We start from the raw sequence: 24,679 nt of genomic DNA on the forward strand, positions 1-24,679 counted from the left end.
TGGCGTCAGTGAGTGAAATGAAGAGCTGGAGCGGCTGAATGTGCGCGTTTTGACCGTCAGTGTAATGTGCGGGGCTGCGGGGTCTGCGGGGGTCTGCGCGGGGCTGAGCGGGCTGCGACCCCGGCTGTCCACATCAGATCAGCCGGGATGCTCGCAGGGTCCAGAGACCTGCTCCGTGTCAGTCTGGGTGTGTCCAGCACCAAGTTTAGACAAGTGTCTCCAGAGAGCCGCTCTGAGGAATGAAAGCGGGACTTCGGAGCGTCTCCGTCCGCAGCCCGCGTCCTGTCCTCCGCGTCCTGTCCTCCGCTCTCACGCCACAGATTCACGCCCGCGGTCACTCCGCACAGGGTTTTTTTTTTTTTTTTTTGAGGTCTACAAAAGGTGAACCCCTGGATTTGCGTAACAGCACGACGTCATCGCGGTGTAGGAGGGGGAGGGAGCCGTCGCCATCACTGCTGAGCGCATCTTCGTGCGGGCTAAAAATAGCCTCACCGGTTACGTTATTAGCCTCGATCGTTGGACTAGTTGCCACACTTTAAAATTGGGGACGGACTCAGAGCTGCTCTCTGGACATGACGGGGGGTGAATCCGAGCTGAACCTCAGCAGAGGACAGAGGTCCTCCTCTTGTCCTCTGAGCACTTTTCGTTTGACATCCACTGAGTGAAACTGGTCAGACCAGGTGTTTGTTGGGGAGCTCTGCTGCTGGCCTGGTTTTGATCTAAAATAGGTTCAGAAACTGGGAAACAGGCTGGAAGGACTCATGTAGGGCGCGAGAGGCCAGAGGCTGCTGCCTGCGTGTCGGCCTTCACCGGGCTGCAGCCCGGGCCGGTGTGCGTCTGGGGGTGCACTCCTGGGGGAGGGAACATATGTTGGTGGCAGGATGGGTCACGTGCATCCAGCAGAGCTGTCAGGTGTTGTCACTGAGGTGCAGAGCAGAGCGCGCTCTCACACACACACACACACACACACACACACACACACACACACACACACACACACACACACACACACACACACACACACACCTGTAGTAAACTCCACATCAGCGTCGTGTTTGTCACGACGTCCAGGCTTGATTGGCTGGTGGATATGAGGTCATTCAACAGCCTGCTCTCCCCTCCCCCTCCAGCTCGAGCTGACAGCATGCACACGCACACGTGCACGCACGCGCACAGGACTCACAGATTTGCTTTTTAATGCAGATCTTGGTTGAACAGATTTTTTAGCATCCAGCAGCTCCATGACTTTCAGATGGCGTGCTGTCTCTAAGACTCATGGGAGCTGTCGTTGTTGCATATTAAATCAGGATCTGCTACTTTTTTGCTTTCTTTCACACTGATATCAGATTGTTAGCTTAGCTTAGCTTAGCTTAGCATGTAGGCCTGGTTCAGTCTGAGGTTGAAGAGCAGCTCCTGTAAGGTTCACTCATTCACATAAACACGAATGAAATGTAAATTTGTAGGTTTGTGGTCGTAGAAGAGTTAACGCTGCTGCTGTTTCCTGACAAACGCTCTGCATGACAGGACAAACCTGGCAACCCCTCTGTAACCACAGCACTCCAGCGGCCACTGCACCCGGCTGCTGTTTTATTTGCTAACAAATAAAGCAAAGCGGCCGCCGCCGCCGGCGCCTGAAGGCCGGGAGCAGGGCTGGACCTGCGGCGAGTGCGACCGGCCTGCAGCTCCACACTCAGAGCTCGGACACTCAGAGCTGGGACTGAGTCTTCCTCCCACTCTGGTAGTGAAGTGTGACTTCGCTCTGACTTGGAAACTTGTGTAAGCTGTCAGCTGGCTGAGTGTGAGTGTCCCCCCTCACCACCTGCTGTCTCCTGCTGTGGGCTGATCAGGGACAGCAGAAAGTCCAGCACCTGACCCGGAGTTGGGCTCTGGAGTCCTGGCAGGGATGAGAGACGCTGTGAGACGACATGTTTTATTCACCGTTAGGATCCATCGTGCATTTACTGAAGCTTTACTTCTACATGTTACTGCATCAGCGATGATGATGATGATGATGATGATCCACGAATAACATGCAGATGAATAGAAGCGTGGAGGAGGATCTACACGTGGCTGATGATACTTTTACTTTCACATCGTGGCTTTTCCACTTTTACTTTAATTAAAGGATCTGAATCCTCGTTTGCCCACTAGAAAAAATCAAAAATAGTTTCTAGCAGCGCTCTGGGCTCCCTGACAACTACAAGCCTTCTGATGCAGAACAAAGCTGAAACAAAGCACAAACATGTGATTACATGATGACTGGCTGTTGTCGAGTGAGATGGCTGTGTGATTCCTAATGTCAGCGTTTGGCTGAAAGCTGGAGTTTGCACACTCATTTCAATGGAGTCCATCCAATCTGGCTCCCTGAAGCGGTTATTAGCCAAAATAACTGCAGCTCACCGCCTAACTCGCTTTGTAAAATATCCCTCTGTCTCCTCTTCCTGGCCAAGGTAGCATCTCATACAGTATAATTGGCTCGTTGGAGTCTATGAATCACTCTCTGGCGCGTCTCCGTCCAGCACTTTGTCTTAAAGACCCTACCAGGAGCTCGCCGGGCAGCCGCTCACAAGGTCACGAGGGACACTGGTTGCTTCCTGCTTCATGTTCACAGTCTGAGCTGGAAACTCTGACGCGATGCTGCAGAGCTGCTCAGGCTCACCGGAACGACGAGGAATCATCCTCTGAGGAACATGAATATCCCGCACTGTCCCAGAAAGAGCATCCATCATTTCAGCAAACGGCCGAAAACCGGAGGCGTAGTCATTCTGAGCCCCGTCTGTGTGGAGCAGAGGAGGAAGTGACCTCGTGTGCCGCCTGCAGAGGGCTGGCTGGGGGGACAGGTCCGTGTGGATGGGTGGACTCACGACTGTCTGTTTCCTGTTTACAACCAACAGCCAACAGAGGTGGCTTCCTTAACAAGTGACGGCGGCTGTTACTGATCCGTAGCTAAGCCGGTGTGTTAGCCAGCGTTAGTATAAGACGACAGCGTGAAAGGGAGCTGCGTTGGTGTCTCTGCTGGTGACGAAGCTCAACCTGCAGCTCCTCATCGTGACTCTCAGCTCGTTGTTTATTCGTCATTGTTGAGCTTCGCTGTTCTGCCTCACGCTCGTGTTTCACAGAAGAAGCTGTAAAAAGCCTCAGTTCACTTCCTGCTGAGCAGCAAACAGCAGACAGACAGTCAGAGAGCAGATGGAGGACACGGTGCAGCGTTTAGCAGCTGAGGAGCAGATAAAGACGTCCCTCAGGAGGAAGAGGAGGAGATCAAAGCAGAGCCAAAAGAAGGAGTGTGAATACGATGAATACATGAACCTGTTTGTACTCCAAACCTTAAACAAGCCACTTTGTGCCTAAAGAAGCGTTTAGTGCTTGCAGCGTACGACCAGAAGGGGATTTTAAACCTTGTTGTTCTGCAGACTTCAGAGCTGCTGGTCGAAGCTGTTTAGTGCGTAAAACGAGCTGCTCCAGAGTTTGGCCTCAGTCAGACCTGCAGGCTGATCCCTGGTCCAGGACTCACAGCACAGATCAGGTGTCGCTCTCATTCAGAGCCGACACTCGATCTAATGTGTCGCTTAAGGTGGGCCGCTGCCAGCTGAGGCTGTGGGTCTGCGAAGTGGCCACGTGGTCACGCCTGATCTGACATTTCTCTGCATCATATACATCAGTTGTCATAGTAACAACAGCCCAGGCGTCCTCGCTCAGAGTAATAATGGTGTTTTTCAGTTGGCGTGAATACAGCTGATAACAGGGCTGCGCTCTGACGGCGGGAGAAGCACAGCACCAAGGACGGAGACACCGTCCCTTCACCGTCTCTGCCGGGCAGACGTGATTTTTGATTCCTTACTCTGAGAAAGAAAGAAATAAGCATATTCTTCTGCAAACAGTATTTTTTTATTTAACAAAAGCTCAGTTTTTTGCGTTATGACGGAGACAGTAGAGGGGCGACAGGAAACGAAGGTCCCAGCTGATGAAACCTTCACAGTGTGTATCAGCTGACCGCTGTGGCGGCTTTAACCGGAGGCCCTGAAGGCACCTTCAGGCCTCATGTTAAATATTGTCATCTATATCTGCAAAAGTTCACTCAAAGCTCCATCAAGGACTCAACAGAAGTCTGATACTCCCTCTGTTTCAGCTCTGGTTCTGGTGCAGGTAGTGAACAGTAACCTTTCCTCTCTGAATAGTCCGATATCTCATCAATAAAGAGCACTGATGCCAAACTAGTGGTCTCTTTAGGTGATGTGATGTTTCTGTAAGGTAACATGAGGCCTTCATGGCTGTGCTGGAAAATGCTGAATGTTATGATAACATTAAGAATGTGTGTCACATGTGGACTGGTCCTGGTCCTGGTCCTGGTCCTGGTCCTGGTCCTGGTCCTGGTCCTGGTCCTGGTCCCTGCCGAGACCTGATCCACCAAACGGGCTCAGCGTCTGACAGATGCAGCCGCTGAAGTTGAAGAGCTGAAATCGTTGTAAAGCTCTGCAGAGCTGAGGGGAGCTGCTGCAGAGAAAGCCTTCCACATGTTCACAGAGGAGCTGTCAGCGTCCGTCAGGTCAGAGTAAAAAAGACGATGGCTCGCTGTCACGCCGCCGTCAGCGCCGCTGTCCTGGACGTCAGGTGAAGGTTGTCAGCTGGATCCGGTTTTCAGCGTGTGGGGACGAAGAGCTGCAGACACGTGGGCCTCGACGCTTCGTGGATGAGAACTTTCACTGTTCTGATGGCGTGTGCGTGCGTGTGTGTGTGTGTGTGTGCGCGCGCGTGCGTGCGTGTGTGCGTGTATGCGTGCGTGCGCGTGTGTGCGGCGGCCAGCATCCTGCATGGCTGTCTACTGTAGCTGTGCTGTGAGTGTAATGATAGTTGGAGGCAGCAGCTCTGGTGATTCATCCCAACATGTCATTAGTTTGTCTCTGGGTTGAACAGCTAATAATAGACCTCTGCAAGAAGAGAGATCCCCTCTGTGTGAGAGTGTGTGTTAATGGGGGGGGTGAAGCACTCAGTGTGCTAGAACGAGTCTGGGGGTGTGGAAAGAGCTTGTGTGTGTGTGTGTGTGTGTGTGTGTGTGTGTGTGTGTGTGTGTGTGTGTGTGTGTGTGTGTGTGTGTGTGTGTGTTAAAACAACGACAGGCAGGCTTTAATCTGCTTTCCTCCAGGCAGCTGGGAGTCTCATCTGAAGAGAGGAGGACGCCGTCGACTCCCTGAACGCTGTGATTTAGAGCGTGTGGAGGGTTAAATCTCTGCCGTGTGAATAAAATGAGACGAATCGGGGTTGAAGGCAGGACGAGCCGCCATGACTGCGACGGCACGACACGAGGGAAGTGCGTCCGTCAGATCCTGCAGAAGCAGTGAAATGATGGAAACGCTGGCGTCACAGTGAAATCCAGGTCCTGGTCTTCTCAGTGGCCTTCAGTCAGATGAAGTCCTTCCGCCTCTCGTCTCCTGTCAGCTCGCTGCTTCTCTCTGCTGAACGTGTGGATTTGTATGAAACGATGCTTTTGTTGTGATCACGGTGGAGTTTGATCATCACCATCATAAACGAGCTGATGCTTCCTGCTGGGTCAGTGGCTGTCAGGCAGAAGCAGCATCACACGCTCCTCCATCAGCGGCCCAAACATCTCTGCCTCCGCCGTCACACCGATGTGTCGAGCTGCAGTGATGGCGGCGTGTTTGAGAGCGTGAAACCGGCTTCACTCTTGAGTCTTTTCTTAACACCTCTGAAGGCCCAGAAGACATTTAGAAGTGTTCTTTTTTAGCTGGAAGGCTCGCCGCGTGCTGAAGACCTCGTGGGCTTTTATCGCTGAAGGCTGACTTTCTCGCTGTCGTGAGCTTTTAGCAGAGATGAATGAACATAACAATGGTTCAGATGCTGTCAGGTGTTACTGAGTCAATGCACAAACCGTCAATTACAAGAAACACTAAACTATCCATGGCCTGAGCCCGGCTGTGCATCAGCCCAGGACATTAAACGCCTCGTGCTCGCCTTCTCTTTATGAGACTGAACTCAGTTTCTGATTGGCTGCTGTGATCCTGTGATCCACTTCTGTTGTGGACGCGCTGGAGCTTCACATCCACTGGTTTCCTGCTGGTCTTCGACTGACAGACGGTGGCGGTGAAGTGCCAACAAACGCAGCAATGTGGCGGAAAGGCAGTGAAGAAGACGTCTGTTAGCCGGCAAACACGCGTGGAAACAAGCGTGATTTGAGATGCATTTAACACGAGTTCGACTCTGAGAACTTTGGCTTGTCTCAGCTGCACAGCTGCCGTCCTGGCGGTGTGGACGTCAAAGACGCTAACTGTCTGAATGCACCGCGCCCTTTGAGTCCAGCTGAGGACATGATGTGATGTCACACGGGCGTCACGATCAGCCTCTGATGACAAAGTGCGGCACGATCAGGCGATCACATGACTTCAGCCAGAAATCTGAGCTCAGGGTTCATCCAGAGGGAAGAAACTTCTCAGGAGTCTGACATTACTGACTGCTGCTGAAGAGGAGTTAAATGACCCCCCCCCCCACCACCACACACACACACACACACACACACACACACACACACACACACACACACACACAGCTGATAGATGGTAATTGAAGGGAGAGCCTCTCCAGACCTCATTAAACAGAAATGTCTCCTGCAGCTGTAAAGAACTGGGGGGTAGATCCGGCTTCCTCCAGCACACACACACACACACACACACACACGCAGACTTTAAAGCTGCGACATCACCAGCGACATCAGAGCAGCTGACGTACAGTATGACATCACGACAGCCGCACACACTCACCTGTGTGTCATCACAGGTAGCTTTGCTCTCGCCCTCCATGTTTCTCCGTATTGATAACAGCTGATATCAATAATTAAACTGATGGTTTCGCTCCTGATAAAAACACCTGCAGCCTGCTGATTGGACGTCAAAGCCGGAGTCATTACAATCAACAGTCAGGAGGTTATTTTTCGGATTATTGCGACGTCACCTGAATGTGACATCGTTTGTCTTTGCTGGCATAAATAAATAAAGTTGTGGTTGTGCATGTTGATGGTGGCACAGTGGTGAACTGCATGATGGGAGTTTGAATGAATACATGAATGTAATTTTCAATTTAAAACATCCTGATTTTTAAACGTTTGTGTCGATGTTTTGTTTTTAAAAATGACATGTTGTCCCTGAAGGAGTCGCATGGATATCTGAGTATATGTATGTCTCTGCAGTTTCTGACCGTCATGTCCTTTGTTCTGAGGGGGATTCAGGTGCGTTTGTGATGGTTCACTTGGCAAACACTTCCTGCATGTTGACCTGCGGGTCCTCGCAGGTGTAACGTTCGTGTGCTGTGCCGGCCGGTTGGAAACAGCAGAACAGGTGATTTCTGGTTGGAGCGGCTGTCTGTAGTAGACTCACTCCCCCGTTACTCTGTTTCACAAAGACGATCGACATTCAGTGACTGTTGAACCACTAGTCGCCGCGTCCTCTGGTTCAAGGTCGCGCTGGCTTTGTTTGGAACAAGCAAACCCCTCAAGGCCTTTATTAATGAGGACTTCCCTCAGGCCATCCAGTAGAAGTAGGATGCTTGGCAGGAGAGAGGAAATACTGCCAATGCAGGAGCGTGTAGCAGCGCTAATGTCCACCTGCCCACACACTCTTATCACTCCTACACTCCAGGGGCTGTACTCGCACTTAGCTGATGCATTTCATCTGTAGTACCACACAATCTGCACAGAATCAGGCCTGCTCGCTGCCTTGAACTGAGCACTAAAAAAGCATTAAATCTGGTGACAAACAACGTTCTGCACAGATCTGACGCTGATTAATGATGAAATACATAATGATGAGTGAAAATGATTGAAATAAATGGGCGATAAGTTGGCTTTAATAATCTGTTATGTAGTGATTTTAATCCTCCTCTTGTCCTTCTGCCCCATAATCACAACCCAAAATACCTGCGTTTTTTTTAGCACACCTGTCGGAGTTGTTTGTTCTGCAGTAATTAAGGTTACGTGGAGGCAGGAAGCTTGTGTAATGAAAGAAGACACATCCAGCTCTACATGTGCTTTCATGAGGAGCAGGCTGGGGACTGCGCTCCCTCTCATGAGCCATCTCTTGTAATTTGGAGCTGGCTAACAGACCGTGGATACAGAGGAACGTCGCTCACATCCTCCTGGAAATATTCATCTTCTCTGACGTCCCACCGCAGCAGCACGCTGTCATTGTTTAGGATTCTGTTGTGACCACGTGGCAGAAAACTGGAGTGAAGTTATTGACAGATCATCTCACCCCTCAGGCTGAAGGGTCGGAGACTTTCCGGAGGACATGGCTGAAAAGTGGCTTAAATTCTGAATAAAACCTAAATGATAGTTTCCACATCGATAGCTGTGAGCCCCTTCAGGCTCGATGTGAAGTAAAGTGCATTAATACGTGTTTAAGAAAGACAGAGCGAGCGATAAGTAGGATCCAAAAGGTGGACGGGTGATGTGCGAACGTGGAGCTGCTCATCGCGAGCCTGACGAGCGTCAGTGCAAAGCGACGTCACATGTGCGGGAGATTCCTCTGCAGAGGCAGTGAACGCAACACGAGCTCAGTGAGGACTGTCTGTGCTCTGAGCTGAACAGGAAGCTACAGCTGTGCACTGACAGTCCAGCACAGACGCTGCGGACGCTGTCGGCAGCTCAGATATCACACAGCGACTCCCTCTGAGGGCCAGATGTGCTTCAGCGTCCGACAGCAGCTGCTGACGTCCAGCTCCGCGTCCCCTCCACTTGTTGCTGTGAGGGACGATTCCAGCTGAATTTGAGGACGCGGTTACGGGTTAGAAGAGTGCTTCAGATCAGATGATGGTGGCGTCGAGGTTTATGTAACCATCCTTACTCAGATGAAAATGTCAACAATTGGCAGCGTTTGCAGGTTGGAAGCAGTGAAGCTTCTTTGTGTCTGCACACGGGGGTGAAAGCTGAAGAATTTAAGGTGTGAAAGTGTTTTTTGGGGACTTATTTTTCTCCTTTACTCAATAGTCGACAGTAAAAGCAGCACAGAGGGAATGACAAAGGTCTCAAACGTCGTGGTTAACAGCAGTCAGTTATTAAAGGAGGTCCATTAGCCTTCAGCTGCAGAATGAAGCTGCGTTCATGGAGCTGACTGTCGAGCATGTCTGACAACATGCTCCCCTTTCTGCTTTAATTAGAGCAGCAAAGGTCACGGCCAGACGAGACCCAGCAGATGCTTCGATGGCGATGCTGCGGTGCCATGGAGGGATGTACTGCGTATTACCTTGAAGTGAAGGAGTGTACTGTGCGTACTCGTCGCAGTGATCCAGAGCTCAGGATGGATTTTATCTGCAGTGAGCAAACGTTAGACGATTTTGTCACTTCACAGCAGACAAATCAGACCATCCGCTGAAGTCCCACATGGACTGTCTCAGAATGAAGTGACCTCCTTTTTGAGCTGAACTAGTTTCAGAGACAAAGGATCCAGCCCTCGTCACATTCACTGTGTCTGTCTGTGAGAGCTGCCTCTCCCCGTGAAGCCGCGTCGCTGCGAGCAGGACGAGCTTTAAGTGAAAGTCCACAGTTTGGCACACAAAGTGTGTTTGCATGGAATTTTTGAAAGTCCTAGTTTTCACGCTACCATCTGTCCGTCCACTGGCTGCTCACTGTTTAATCAGAGCAATATGAAGCCAGGAGATTTGGTCCCCCCAGAGACAGACGTCCTCTGAGGCTTCTGGGAAGTAACTGAACGGCTTTCTAGAGCACCTCTGAAGCTGTTCGAGCCCCCGTCAGTTTCTCCTTAAAGGGGCTTTTCTGTGACTTTGAGGCATCTTGTCTTAGAGAAACTTTGTCCCGTTCATGCGAACAAAACCAAATTGGTGCTGGAAGCATTGTGAGACCGAGCAGAGCGTATCCTCAACGTGCTTCACCGCCGTCCATCCCGCGTCCGTCTCCATCCGGCAGTTTTATCTCAGTCCACTCATCCTCCTCTCGTCTCTCGCCTCTGAGCTCTGGTCTGGGCTATCCCGGCCTTTGAAATTAGTTGCAGCAGTAATCCCTTAATCAGAATGTCTCGCTGGGATTACCGCAGAGGGCAGCCTCCACCGGCCTCCACCACCACTGCCCGCTGCTGAGCCTGCAGCGTTTCATTTACATTTGCATCCAACTCGTCCGACCATCAAACAGTTTCAGCTAAATGTGCTAATGTGCCCTCGTCCCCTGATGAATGCTTTGTTTGTGCTGTGGAGCCACAATAGAAGCAGCTGACGGTCTGAAGAAAGCCTGTGTTAAATAATAGTCAGTTATCCGTCCTGATGGACCATAAACGAGACTGCTGCTAATCACACGTTAGACCTCAGTCAGTTCACTGTGGCTCAAACCTGCTCTTCACCTCCTCTTCCTGTCTATGACTCGGATTCTCCTTTTCTCACTTCTCTTTTGAGATGAAGGACAACTGCTTCACCCTGATTGTTGTGTGTGTGACAAACAAAGAGCGTCAGTTGCTAACGTAGCTAACAGCTGATCTTCCTCATCAGTCATCAGTTTGGGCTGCGGCCCGTTCCTCGTCTCTGCTAGAGGCTAGCAGCTCGAGGCTACATTAGCTGCTATTAGCATAACACACCTGGATGTCTGAACAGTCAGCAGCTCAGTGCATTGTGGGTAATGCAGGCACCACATTGAATAAAAAGGTATCTCTGGTTCTGCTGCATGGATTTTGGTATTTTTCAAGAATAAACTGTTGATGTCTGACAGTTTTGTAGGAGTGTGTCTTTTAGCCGCACTAGCAGCTAATGACTCTGAGGATGAAGATGTTGGTTTAGACTACGCTGGAATATCTCAATGTTAGCATGCTAACATGCTAAACAAAGATGGTAAGCATCAGCATGTTAGCATTTCACTGTAAACACATTAGAGACAGCATCACAGCGCAGCTGACACGGTTGTCGACTGTTAGTCTGGTTAATTAGCTCAGTATTATAGCAAACATGATAATAAACCTTTCTGGGCTCACGTCAGTTTTAGTGGTCATTCAGTACAGTAAGCTTTGTCATCCCCTGCTAGAGCTGGAGCGTTGTGCTGTCCCAGCATGCACTGGGGAGAGTGCAGGCCGCACTCAGGACAGTCATGGAGACTGTGGCGTCTCCTGTTCAGCACAGCTGTGGGAGGAAGGCGGAGCACCCAGAAACAGATCATGCAAATGTGGAGAGGACATGCAAACTGCTGGCAGACAGACGCAGGACAGGCTGCAGCCCTCCTCACATGTGCTGCCAGCGTCCACTTCCACCCCACACACTTTCTCTTCACTGATGTTGCGTCTTGAAGGGATTTTACATCAGTGGTGCCTGTGAAACGTGTTGTTGGCTCGTGGTTCGTAACTCTGCCACACTGGCTGTAAAGAACGGAGAATCACTCGTCTTTCCAGCAGCGGCTCGCACTGATGTCTCTAAAACAGGCGCCTTAATTAATGTCAGCTCTGGAGAGGCCCCATTTTTGGAAGTGCAGTGACCTTCAAAGTGTGCAGTGTCCTCCTTTCCCTCCTCCAGCGTCACCGACAGACTCTGCAGCCTGCCGCCGCTGCACAGCGCCCGGCTCTGTTGTTTACACAAGGTGCCCATAATTCAAATGGTGAGTCACATGTTTGTGGCAGACGAACTGAATGCAAAGCAGCTCGGCTCACGTTATCCTACGCTACCTGTCCGTGGGGGGGGCACAGAGTAATTCATTTATCTGAATCTAAATGAGCAGCTGAGAGAAGGACAAAGCAGAAAGGTCAGAACGTGGATTAAGACTGGGATTCAATACATTTCAGGGTTTATTGATTATTCATTTAAAGCTGTATAAGGAACAATAATGAGGCCATAAATGACCTGAACTTCTGTAAATCAGCATTTTAGGTGACAAACAACATGCTGATGACTTAGTTAAGTCTGGCCTGAGTGTGGCGCTAGAGAGCCATAAGGTCTTTAAATGTTCATCCTTCTAATGAGGGCTGCGTCTAATTACTGCTTTTATGATCAATTAGTCAGAAATGTTTGAGATTATTCTTTTAATACCTGTTTAGTATTAAGAGTAAAATGTTTGTTTTTTCAGTCCAAAATCAAAAGATGTTCAATTCATGAGGTTAGAAAATTGAGAAAAACTGCAAATATTGAAACATTAAAAGTTTGATAAACAAAATGATAAAAATCGTTGGTTTGTTTTCTGTCAATCAGCTAATTGATGAATTGTTTCAGCGCCTTCAGTGATGTGAATTTTTGAAAAGTTGACATTTTGACCAGAGGATGACACACGAGGGAAGAGTCTGTCCAAAATGTAAAGGGCTCATCCTCTGCTTAAAATCTATGATTTGAATTTAAAAAAAGGATTTTGACTTTAATTGAGGTTTGTTTGGTGTCACGAGGTCGAGGTTTCACGACCAGCAGCTCTGTTAAAACAGACGTGAGGACGGGATCGAGTCCGCATGTCGAGGCTTGAAGAGGCTCTTGTGTGACACCAGAAGATCACAGCCAACGACGAACTGATCTCCTCCGACGCACCGAGCCATAGATCTCTATGCACCATGCTGCCGTCATTAGTCATAATATCAGTGCACCAAACCTCCGCTGAGCTGATGGGTTCACTCCCACTGCCGTCTTTAGTTTCCAGCTGCATCGAATGAACTCAAACTCTGCGAGCAAACGCCGCCTGCTGAGCAGCAAAGTGCAGGCAAAGCTAACGACCGGCTGGTGAACTAAGTGGAGCTTCATGAGCTTTAGAGAGGCTAATAGATGAAGAGAGTGTGGCTAGCTGTTTCCCCCTGCTTCCAGTCTTTGTGCTAAGCTAAGCTAAGCTAAGCTAACTGCCTCCAGACTTTTGGTACCTTCTTACATTAACAGGCTGATTGGTGACAGGTGAGAGGATCATGATCGGGTATGAAAGGAGCATCCTGGAAATGCTCAGTCGCTCATAGAGGATGGAGCGAGTTCACCACTTTGTGAACACATGAAAGACGAAGGAGATGAACACATGAGCTCAGAGACACTTTGTAAAATAAACAGTTTGTTTGTTAATGATTGATTCTGGTTTTATTTCCGTTTTAGTTCAGACTTTCTGGAATCAGGGTTGTTGGCGTCTGTTAAACTGCAGAAACTAAATGTGGAAAAATAAAAGAGAAGAAAGAGAAGAAAGCAGTATTTCAGAGCTGAGCCTTCACACACAGACAGATGTCGTTGGACGGGTCAGTGCTGCAGTGTCAGTGGATCAGTGGTGGAGGTGTGGCTGCACTCACGCTGTGCTGCTCACAGACGACACTTACAGGAGCTTCCAGAGATAGTTCAGGTCAGGACATGATGTGGCTCCCCGAAAGGCTCTCACCAATCCACCAATGATCCAGCTGGTAGATTACATAATACCGCCTTAAGGCTTTGTGCAGAGCAGCACTGGGCCTGCTCAAAAACCTCAAAGGGAATTACATGCGAATTCCTCAGTCTATCTGTGGAGCCTGAGCTGAGCTGGAGGCTTATCTGGAAACTGCCCACCCTGAGCTACGCGCAAACAAAACCGTTTCAAACACACGACACGCAAAGCTGCACGCCGCTCTTCCTGCCGCATTGCCTCTCCGGGCGCCGTCATGTTGTCAAAGCGGGGGGGGGCTCTGCCGACACGGCGGCCCCAGATGTACCGCAGGTTGTTACAGGAGTTCGTGGCCGTGGAGGTTTTTCTCATTTCATGACAGATTAGACACGCCTCTCTGCAGCCGACATTGTGCACTTCATCGGAAGTGGAACACGGCTTTGCAAATGCACAGAGCAGCACTCTGTGACGTCTGCGGTCGCAGTCGCTCCATCGCTCCCACTGTTTGAAGTGCACTGTTACATCAGCAGAGCTCTGAAAACATCCAGAGGTGTACTTAGCGTTTAAGGTAGAAGTGCTGAGAGGCCAGAACACGGCACGCTTTCTGTTGACATGTGCTGTTGTCTTCTGCTGTCGGCTCACCACCTTTCACTGTTTACTGGAGATTATTTTCTAACTGTGCAGAAGCACTTTTCTGCCACAGTCTGAAGCCGAAGTCATGGCTTGTTTCATGCTGCAGACTTCATATGAACAGTCAACAACTGCGTCTCTGCTGAGCCGACAGCACAAACTCCATCAGAGCTGGTGTTATTCACGTCTGGTCCCTGAACGCCACACAGCCCCACACTTACCCCAAAACACACCAGTGATCCACACCAGTGGTTCAGTCGCTGACCATTATTCTGTCATGCTGTTGTTGGTTTCAGATCAGGAAACTCTGATCAGCCTCACGTTAAAAACTGTGTGCAGGTATGTGTGATCGATGCATCGTTAGCAGAGCTCTCCTGCTGCGCTGCTGAAAATATTCCCGACAAACGCAGCATTATTTACTCTGAACGGCTGTTTTAAGAAGACTCGTAAAACGAGTCACAACACTTTTGGCCTCTTTTTAAAGGTTTGCATCTTCAGGAGGAATCAGAGAGCTTTGAGCTTCCTGCAGACGGACGACAGAAGTCAGGAAGACTCAGAGCTTTTCATGGGGTTTGCTAACAATAGAGAACATGGAATAAAATACTGTAGAAAGACAGCGTTCCACACGTCGGTGTGGATCTTTAGGTGTAAATCAAACAGGACGAAGTGGATGAAATAGAGTTATTGTTAAATAACTAAAAAAAGTGAGATGTTTTGATTTCCAGCAGTTTGGATGCAGCATCAGTGGATTCGTGCTTCTCCCATCAGATGCCACAAAGCTGAGCAACAGACCAAAGCGCCACATGGTGTGTGAGGACGACGACTCAAATTAATTCATCAAAGTCACTGGAAAGCCGTCTTAAGGGAGACGCGGCAGTGAAATAGTATGATTTAAGAGCTGCTGCTGCTCGTCGTGTTACGTAATCCTGTGATGTCCTCCTGAGGACACTGTATTCACATAACAGCAGTCAGGACGACGCTGAAGACACATCTTCTGTGAGTGGATGAAAGATGGATGCTGAGGACAGTGAGGACGGTGAGGATGGTGTGGACAGTGAGGACGGTGAGGATGCTGAGGACGGTGAGAACGGTCTTCCTGCTTTGATGTGAGGACGGTGAGGATGGTGTGGACAGTGAGGACGGTGAGGATGATGTGGACAGTGAGGACAGTGAGGATGGTGTGGACAGTGAGGACGGTGAGGACGGTCTTCCTGCTTTGATGTGAGGATGGTGTGGACAGTGAGGATGGTGAGGATGCCGAGGACGGTGAGGACGGTGAGGACGGTGAGGACGGTCTTCCTGCTTTGATGTGAGGACGGTGAGGCTGAAGGGACGCTGAGTTCCAGAGCATCCACTCTCACCTCCACTTGGCTCAGACGAGGCTCAATATTTAGAAGACTGAGGCGGGAGCTCGTTCTGTGGGTTTGGCAGCAGGACGACTGACACCACCGACTGTCAGTCACTCGCCTCTGTGTTGCTATGGAAACAACCTTGTTGCTCCACTCCAGGCTAATTCTGAAGAAAAGAACGAGCTCGTAGAAAGCAACGGTACAAAAAACAAAAAACATGGCTGCACGCATGAGTCATCCGCTAACACATACACTCAGAGCGCCAGTTTTATCACAGCGAGCAACCTGTCAGCGCTGAGCACAGACCAGCACAAACCACCAGAGGACAAGAGCAACATGGACCACATGAAGACACAGCGGAGGACACTAATCCCCTCTGACTCCAGCATCCCGCCAGAGCCAGGACATCAGGCGTGAACCACCGTCCAGCCGGAGACGAGCGCTGATATTAAAGGATCTGATCAGTGAATGAAGTCATTTCCAATCAGATAAATAAAGATTCAATAATAAATGAATCTTCTGTCCAGTGTGAGGAGGTTTGCTCGTCCGCTCGAGACGAGACTCATCGATCGATCCAGAAACTGAGCGCAGCTCAGTTCATAATCACAGTAACAGAAATGAAAGTCCAGAGCTGTTCATGTTTCTTCGCTGAAGCCAAACACCGGCTCAGTAAGCCCAATGAACCGTGACACACGGTCCACAGGACGGACAGTTTGCTGGACAGCGATGAGACATATGGACACACACAGACAAGTGTCCAAACTGCAGCAGCTGTCCAGAGTCGTCCTCAGTCTGTAGATGTTGATCTGATGCACATACATGAGGGCAGCACATAAACCGGTTTGTCCAGTACGAGGTGTGGAGGTCACCTGCCCTGTGCAGACTGCAGGGGGTGGACACAATAACGGGAACACCTGTCCGAGAGCAGCTGACGGCTAACAGCTGATTCTGGGACCTCTCCTTGTAGGTTGGCTGTGTTGGATCATTTGATTGTTATTCTCTGAGTGTCTTCACATTTCTGTTCTCTCACAGACTGAAACGAGGTCAGGTTTCAGTGAAGGGAGGAGAGCAGAAGAAAGGCCAGCGCACGTTGTCAAACAGAACTCTGAGCTTCTGATTCTGATGAGCAGCTGAGATTAACCAGCGCCGGGCTTCATCCAGCCAGTCTGTTGTTGCAGTGTGATGGTGTGAACTGAGATTAAGCTCCCTTTAATCCTCCTCCGCTCCACATGACCTCACTGTGATGCACGAGCCACAGGGAACTGTCATTGGCTCGCCGTGTGTACTCCTGTGTGACCTGCAGCCAATCAGAGCTCCTCGGCTCAGCATCCACCCCCACAGGGCAGCCAGTGGTGGAGCGAGTGAGGGAGAGGAAAATGTTTCTATGAATGGAAACATGGAGGAGAGGACGCTCGTGATGAGCAAACCCAAATACTGACAGCGAGTCCTTCCCCACCCTCATCTTCACCTTCCTCTTCCTCTTTTATCTGCATTTCATCAGTGTTTAGTGTGATGCTCGACACGGAGATGACGGCCTTTCCTCTGCATCTCCCATAAAAAACTACATACAAGTACCTCAAATACTACCAGCCGGACAACATCGTGTATGTTTCGGCTCATACAGAATACAGCAGAGTTCAGCCATGAGCGAAGAGGAGGAGGGATGGAGGAAGAATGCATGGTGGCGCTCATGATGTGCAAACTCTTCCTCTTGTGAAATGTTTGCGCTGACGGATCGTCTGAGAAGCCGACGATATTAAAGCCAATATCATCCAACTCAAAGGACGAGGTCACATGTCAAAGGATACTCATCATGGTGTAGACTGAAGCAGTTTCTGGTCCCTCCTGTCCCTCCTGTCCCTCCTGTCCCTCCTGTCCCTCTCATTTCTCTCACTTTCATCTGATCCATAATTTTCTTTAACTTAGAAACTATGACAAAAGACGTTTCTGAGACTGGAGAAGACAGGATGCAACGGAGACCGTGTCCACCTGTCAGGTGTCCATCACCTCACTCGTCCTGGTGACCATCGATGTGATCATAAGAAAAAGAATCAATAAGGCTGATTAACACCAGGTGGAGGTGTGATCGAGCCCAGAGGCCTCACAAGGTCAATGTCTGGATCCTCAACGCGAGCTGAAGATGGTCTTCATCTGTTAGGTCAAAGAATCTTTCCAGTCTCTAAGCAGAGACATGTCCCTCCCAGTCCCACCTGGACAGAGTTCAGAGTTTCGTCCTGACTCAAAGCAGCTTTTCTACCGTGATGTGGAGGAAACGCGTCACAGGCTGTCGGGTATATTCAGACACAGCGTCAGGATGGAGATGAGTAATTGCTTTCAATAGTTTAACTTTATCTGTCACATGATCATCAGCTTATTTGGAGTTTCTGTGGTTTCCATGGAGAGAGGGATAGATAAATAAATAAATAAATAAACTGTAGAGTTTCAACTTTTCCAACAACACTGTGTCATATCGAGAGCAGAGGAAAAGACAGAGAAGCTGACTGCTGTCGACCTGACCTTTATTTTGAAGGGTGCACATTAAAACAGACTTTGCCTGCACTTCCTGAAGTGCTGCTAATCTGTCAGATGTATTTATAATATGTGAAGTGATGATGATCGTACAGATAAGTGATGATTATGGGATGGCTGTAGTAATAGTATAACATTAGCGGGAGTGTGTCTGTTGTGAAACCAGTATTGAAAAGTATTTTGAGATATTTGATGCTTTTACTGTGTAAAGGCAGGAAATAAGGAGGGAGATTTAAAAAAAAAAAGGTCATTGATGCAAGTATTTAACTTAATAAATAAAATCAGTGTAATGGATTTAAGGGCTGCATGATAATCTGTTTTTAGGGCAGTAAATATGTTTCCATGCAGAATTTGTACACTTCTCTAAAAAGAGGAACGTTCTGTTTGAACAGGAAGTTCAGCCGTTGTTTTATTTTATAAACTCTGAGTTCTTGTTTGACTTCCTCTTTTTATTCTGGGCTTCTCTCTGGGACAACAAAGACGGCATTAAAGCAGAAAGACTCAGTGAATGTTTTGTTTCTCTGCCCACAACAGAGAACAGAGTTTCACAGCTCTGCACGTTCGTGGTCAGACAGGTGTGACAGGTGTGCCAGGTGTGCCAGGTGTGCCAGGCATGACCTGTCAGAGAGACGCCGTGGGTCTCCTCTCACAGATCTGCTGAAACACGCTGACGCTCGCTCACAGTCGTAGCTGTGAAAGCCTACACGTCGTCCACATCTTCATCAGAATTTGAATCATCCAAGAAGACGACCTCTCGTCGCCGCATCGGTTAGCGAGCGTAGAGCTGAATTCATTAGAGATGCTGAAACTGGCTGCTCGCTGAGACTTTCATTGATTAAACCAAAGCCATTTCACGAGAGCCGCAGTGTTTGACTGCAGAATACGTCCCTGCGCTCTCTCAGCCGACCACTCTTCATTTATCTGAGGAAGTCAGATGCAGCATCGTACCGAGCAGCATGTTAGGGAGTCAATCTGAGGACTCAGCTGACATGAAGCAGCAGGAGTTCATATCACAGGAATCAAAGAGTCCAGAAAGTGTCCAGAACTGGACTCTCTGGATGGACTCGGAGGACAAACGTGTTGAAATATCTGCTGAATCTGGACGATCTGACGTCTGAGCGTGAGGAAGCTGATGCTAATGAAGGCTGAGGTCAAACCGTCCATCTGTCCTCCACAGACAGACGTTTTGGACTCGTGTCCAGGCCTGAATGAGGAAGCTGATTCAGAGCCTCTTTGTTTCTTGTCTTAGCACAGACTTCCTGGTTCAGACTCCACCTGTTGGCCAAATTAACCAATCAAGACGCTTCCATTAATTAAGACAGGAAGGTGAGTCTCAGGTCTGTCCTGAACTGACCCTTCGTGCTGGAGGTCATTTTTTTGATTGTTTCATGAAAACTCACACCTGATGCTTTTGTTCTCGTATCAGTAAAAAAAGGTCTGAGCTGTGATTGGCTGCAGGTGATGACATCGGATCCTGTTCACGTTCTTCTTCACGGCTCTGAAACAAACGGTGGTTCAGGTTTGTTTTCAACTTCATTTGAGTGTGAGGGAGTTGGGTTACCATGGTTACCTGCATCTGGAGGTGACCCAGTTATGTGGGTGACTCATGTTCAGGAAGCCTTCAGTCCTTCAAACGACCCCTCTTCATCATCCTCCTCCTCATCCTCCTCCTCCTCCAGCGCAGCTCGCCAGATGTTTTGATGCAGTGCTGCCCTCAGAGCTGCTTCGTCAGTTTAACCTCCTTCAGAGCTGCTCCTCCAGCTGACAGGAGCTCTGTGGGTCCACAGGAGGTCCACAGTGGACTCAGACATTTAAAAAGTGGTTTTCAGGTCAGATCAGAGGTTCAGCGTGTTTTCATGCCGCCTTCATTCAGGGAAAACAATATCATGTACATAAACCTGGACTGCTGCTCTTCTTTAAAGAAGCTTTTCTTTCAGCTTCCTGACAGTTTTGCAGATGATGTAACGTCTTGACTTCCCACCATCTTTCCATCAAAGTTTAACGTCTGCTGAGGTTTGTTTTAGGTTTCTCTAGCGCCACCATGAGGTCGACATTCGTGCTTTTAAGTGAAACGTCTATGATGTTTGATACAAACGTCCATGTTCTCCTCAGGAAGAACTGCAGTAACTTTGATGATGCTAACGTTAGCGTGCTGAAACACCGCAGTAAGACGATGAGGATGAAGGTTGAGTCTGCTGAACGTCAGCGTGTTGGTCCTGTCATTGTGTTTCAGCAGTTGATATGAATATCTGTGCTGATCCAGAATAACATTTGTCTCGCTGTGCTCTGTGCTGAGGAGAAGCTACATGTGTTCAGGCTCTATGAATAAAAGCAGCAGCTGTTTGCTCGTCCAGCATGTTGCTGAGCGGCTGTGTGCACAGCCTGTCAGACCTATACTTCACTGTCCGTCATGTGAACGAATGAACGAACGAATGAACGAATGAACGAATGAACGAATGAATGAATGTCACCTGGCTCACATGCTGCAGACACAGCTGATGTGCACAGAGGATTACTGTGCTGTGACTTGTGTTTCATGGCGTTTGTCTCTCCTCTCCAGTAACTGCCCATGCTCGCTGGCCGCGGCGCTGGCCAGAGCCACAGCAGACAGCCTCCTGCAGGCCGACCTCTCCATCCACCACCTCAACAAGACGGCAGAGGATGGAGCTGACCCGTTACCACGTGAGTCCCCGGGGAGCCCACGAGACCGCTCCCTCTCTCTCTGAGACAAATTAGGTCTCTCTCTCACTTCAACCCCCCCCCCCCCACACACACACACAGGCATTTAACCACCAGGGCTTTGTCCCAGTTCTCCCCTGCAACACTGCAGGAAGTGGTGTTTGACCACTAGAGGGCAGAAAGGAGACTCCATCACTGCTCAGAGGCAGGACGCACCACCTCCATCATGGACCAGTGGCTGTCATTAAAATACTCAGTTAATTTAATGGTTGTAGACTGAAGGCGAAGCAGCAGCACGCAAATATAGAATCAAAGTCATCAATATAAATAATGTCGAGAAGGAAAAGTCTGTAAAGTAACTTTCATTTAACTGAATGTCCGTTAAGTCGAGGTAACACCACATTGACTGAGCTTATGGTCCACTGATGAAAGAAGTGATGGAACCAGAAGCAGCCACAGTGAGCACAGCAGGCTGCACACCTCCACCTTCTCAGCCAGGTGACAGACAGGTGACTGCGGCGTAAAGTCAGATGACACTCGCTCACAGAATGATGGAACAGTCTGTTTTACTGCAGTATTAAGCCTCACTGAGCTGCACTCTGTGTGGTCGACTGATGAACAGTCATCTCCACACGCCGTCACACAAGAGCACCAAGTGTGTATTCATCCACCGCTGAAAATAATCCCCACAAACACAAAAGTCTTTAGTAGGAAGCAGCGATTCTGGGCTGAGAGTCACAGACAGGACAGACGGAGCAACACGTCGTTGGTTTGAAGAAGAGGAAAACTGTGACCTTCATCCTTCAGAAGGTCAGATGCAGCATGGGTTCGTTTCTGTCGTGTCAGAGTGAAGCCGTCATCATCAGAAACAGGTGGTGATGAAGCTCAGGCGGCTCTGCGCTTCACTCTGAGCTCTGCGTGTTGTTGTTGTTGTGTTGCTGTCTGATGCTGCTTCGCTGCACTCTGCTACACTGGACTGCTTTTCTTCTGCTGTTTGCAAGGTGTTATGGGTAGTCCTCAATGGGGGGGGGGGGGGGGGGCTGGTTGGTCCTGGGCTCAGTGTTCGACTTCAGAAGGTGAAGGCATGAAGTGGGACACAGAGGAGGCTGCTGTCTCTCTGTCTGACGATGCAGAGACAGGATGGACTGTTTTACCTGCAGCTAACATTAGCGGGTCATGCTAATGGTCACACACGGCCATGTTTGGCTCTCAGAGCTGAAGCCGCCGCCTGATGCCGCCGCCTGATGCCGCCGCCTGATGCCGCCGCTGTGCAAACCTCTGCTCCACTAACGGCAGACAAGTCTCTCCATGACATCTGCCTCTCTGCAGTTACAGCACATCCCTGGAGGACAGTGTCCACTGGGGAGGGGACTCCTCCAAATTCATTTTTTAACACAGCAGAAGACTTTTAGCTTAATTTATCCCCAAAAATCTCTCTAACACGTCATGTGATCGCCCAGCTGCTAAACCCAGGTGAGAGAAGGTAGAAGCTGATAAAGCTTTCCAGCTTCCAGCAGCAGCAGCAGCTGTTGGACCTTTTCGCCTCTCAGGCAGCCTGAGAGGAGGACCTGCAGGCAGGACTCAAGCGATGAAATCCTCCTTCAGAGACGTTAGAACAAGTCAAAGATAAAGCAGGAGAGCAAAGTGCTCTTCACAGCCGACGTGCAGATTTACCATCATGTAGATCTTTCAAGGAAACTAGACGTGATTACAGGTTAGTTTGTGATTAATGAAGCACTTCAATATGTTTTTCTGCTGCCATGACGATAGAAAACATGAAACTTAATCATAATTTGATATTTTTAACATTGAAAGACAAAGATTGTTTTTCAGTGGATGGAAGCCGTGACTGAAAGTAGCACAGCGCTGCTTATTAGGAAGGATTCAACAGTAAATAAACAGCAGTAAACATCATCATTCAGGAAATATTCTCTGCTCAGATGTGAGGATTTGCTGTTTCAGATCCACGTAGAGACGTGTGTGTGTGTGTGTGTGTGTGTGTGTGTGTGTGTGTGTGTGTGTGTGTGTGTGTGTGTGTGTGTGTGTGTGTTAGAGATGGAGTCGGTGAAGCTCGCCCGGCTGGTCTTTAACAGGCTCTTTGAGATGTGCTGCCTGTGGCTGAAGGAGCTGCCCTTCCGCCGCCGTCCACAGCCGTACTACGAGACCTCCATCCACGCCATCAAGAACATGAGGCGCAAGATGGAGGACAAGCACGTCATCATCCCCGACTTCAACACGCTCTTCAACGTCCAGGTGAGGACGGCCGCACACGCTCACGTTGACTCTATTTGCTGTAAACGGGGTCATGTGACGCTGTGGCCTCGTCTCTCAGGATCAGGAGGAGCAGGCTTACTTCGCCGTGTTTGACGGTCACGGCGGCGTTGACGCCGCCATTTACGCCGCCAACCACCTCCACGTCAACCTAGTTCACCAGGAGTCCTTCAGCCAGGACCCCAGCGAGGCGCTCTGCAGGGCCTTCAAGGTCACCGACGAAGGCTTCGTCAAGAAGGCCTCACGAGAGGTAAGCCGAGAGCCTGAGGGCCCCGAGAGCCTGAGGGCCCCGAGGGGCCCCGGCCGCTGTCACCTCACATCTATTCAGTTATGTGTACTACTACTACTGCTAATACTACTGTTACTGCTGCTGCCACCACTGATTCTACTACCGTACCACACAGTACACAGCAGTACTACCACAACTACTGCTACTAGAGCCACTTTCACAGCTTCTGCTAATACTGCTGCTGCTGCTGCTACTACAAACACTAACTGTACTGCAGTAATTTTCACTGCTCTCACGTCGTTGTTTTTCTTGGCGTATTCACACGTTTGCAGCCTTCAGCTCATATTTTACTGCTCGCTGTGAAGCAGACGCGTTATCCTCGAGTGTGCCTCCAGTTTGTAATCGTACCTTTCTTTTCCTGCTGAACACAAACTGTGACCGCTGTGACAAAGTGCCCGTAGTACTCTGATGACCCCGATGCAGTAGAGCAGGTACAGTACCTGTATGAAGCACAGTGGCGCTCTGAGCTGAACACCGGATCGTGTGTGTGTGTTTGGCAGCACCTGCGCTGCGGCACCACAGGTGTGGTGACGTTCCTGCGGGGGCAGACGCTGTATGTGGCCTGGCTGGGAGACTCGCAGGTCATCCTGGTCCGGAGAGGACAGGTGGTGGAGCTGATGAAACCACACAAACCAGACAGAGAGGTAACACACCTGCACACACCTGCACACACACATCCATCACTTCCACTGTGCACTTTGGCTGCTCTGGGAGTTTTCTTCACTTTCTGTTTAACTTAGCATGGAGAGCTAAGCTAACAGCTAGCATGGCTCCATCCAAACATAACAAATGTGCCCTCCATCATCTCCAAAGCTCATTAATTAGAATGTTTTGTTTGTGTAATGTGCACAAACGCTTTGCTTAAAAACATAATTTGCTGTTTTATGGATGGTTACTGTCTGTGGCTCTGAGCAGTTGCCAGGCAACCAGTGAATCTACGAGGAAGTTACTGGTCCCAGCCAAGACATAGTCTGACTAATAACCCATCATAAAATGGCAAATTGTCTTTATTTACACACAGATTAAATGAATGAGATATTAGTGATCTTCGGAGATGCTGGTAGGTGGCAGGAGAGCCATTTCCTCCTGTTTCCAGGTTTAATGTGAAGCTAAGCTAACCAGCTGCTGGCTGTAGCTTCTTGTGAGAGTGGATTCATAGTCTCTCAGTGTAAGTGTATAGATAGATTAATAGATATTAAAGTCCAAGGAACGATCCCCAGACTCCCGTCAAAGTCTGTTCATTCATCCTCAGACTTCTGTGTACTAATACTATTTAGCATGTTTCATCCTGTTTCCTGTTCATTTGAGTGTTTTAGTTAGGCCTCTCTGCCTAATAACAGCACCTGTGTTAAGGTAACGGTGGGACTGGGTGGGTGTCAGTGTCAGCAGGTGATGCTCTGAGAGCTTTGCTGCAGGGAACCTCAGGAGGGTTTTACTATGCACCATGAGACAGTGAGCACGTTATGACGACCACTAAAGCCGACTGTGCTTGATGTCTGCAGGATGAGAAGCAGAGGATCGAGGCTCTGGGGGGCTGCGTGATCTGGTTTGGCACATGGAGGGTGAACGGCAGTCTGTCTGTCTCCAGAGCAATAGGTAACCGTCAGCTCAGACACTCGGTGCATGCAGCGTATT

General features: G+C 49.4%; 1 protein-coding gene across 2 annotated transcripts in view; it reads left to right on the plus strand.

The window, feature by feature from the left end:
* Positions 1–24,679, plus strand: part of ppm1e (protein phosphatase, Mg2+/Mn2+ dependent, 1E) — a 31,820-nt gene that overhangs the window by 461 nt on the left and 6,680 nt on the right. For both annotated transcript variants that reach the window (XM_070983847.1, XM_070983848.1), the window contains 5 exons: positions 20,366–20,487; positions 22,538–22,737; positions 22,817–23,005; positions 23,545–23,688; positions 24,547–24,640. In XM_070983847.1, the coding sequence (XP_070839948.1) occupies positions 20,366–20,487; positions 22,538–22,737; positions 22,817–23,005; positions 23,545–23,688; positions 24,547–24,640 (749 nt within the window). The remainder of the gene's footprint in view (positions 1–20,365; positions 20,488–22,537; positions 22,738–22,816; positions 23,006–23,544; positions 23,689–24,546; positions 24,641–24,679) is intronic.

This window comes from Chaetodon trifascialis, chromosome 16 (assembly GCF_039877785.1).
Source record: "Chaetodon trifascialis isolate fChaTrf1 chromosome 16, fChaTrf1.hap1, whole genome shotgun sequence".
NCBI classification, from domain to species: domain Eukaryota; kingdom Metazoa; phylum Chordata; class Actinopteri; order Chaetodontiformes; family Chaetodontidae; genus Chaetodon; species Chaetodon trifascialis.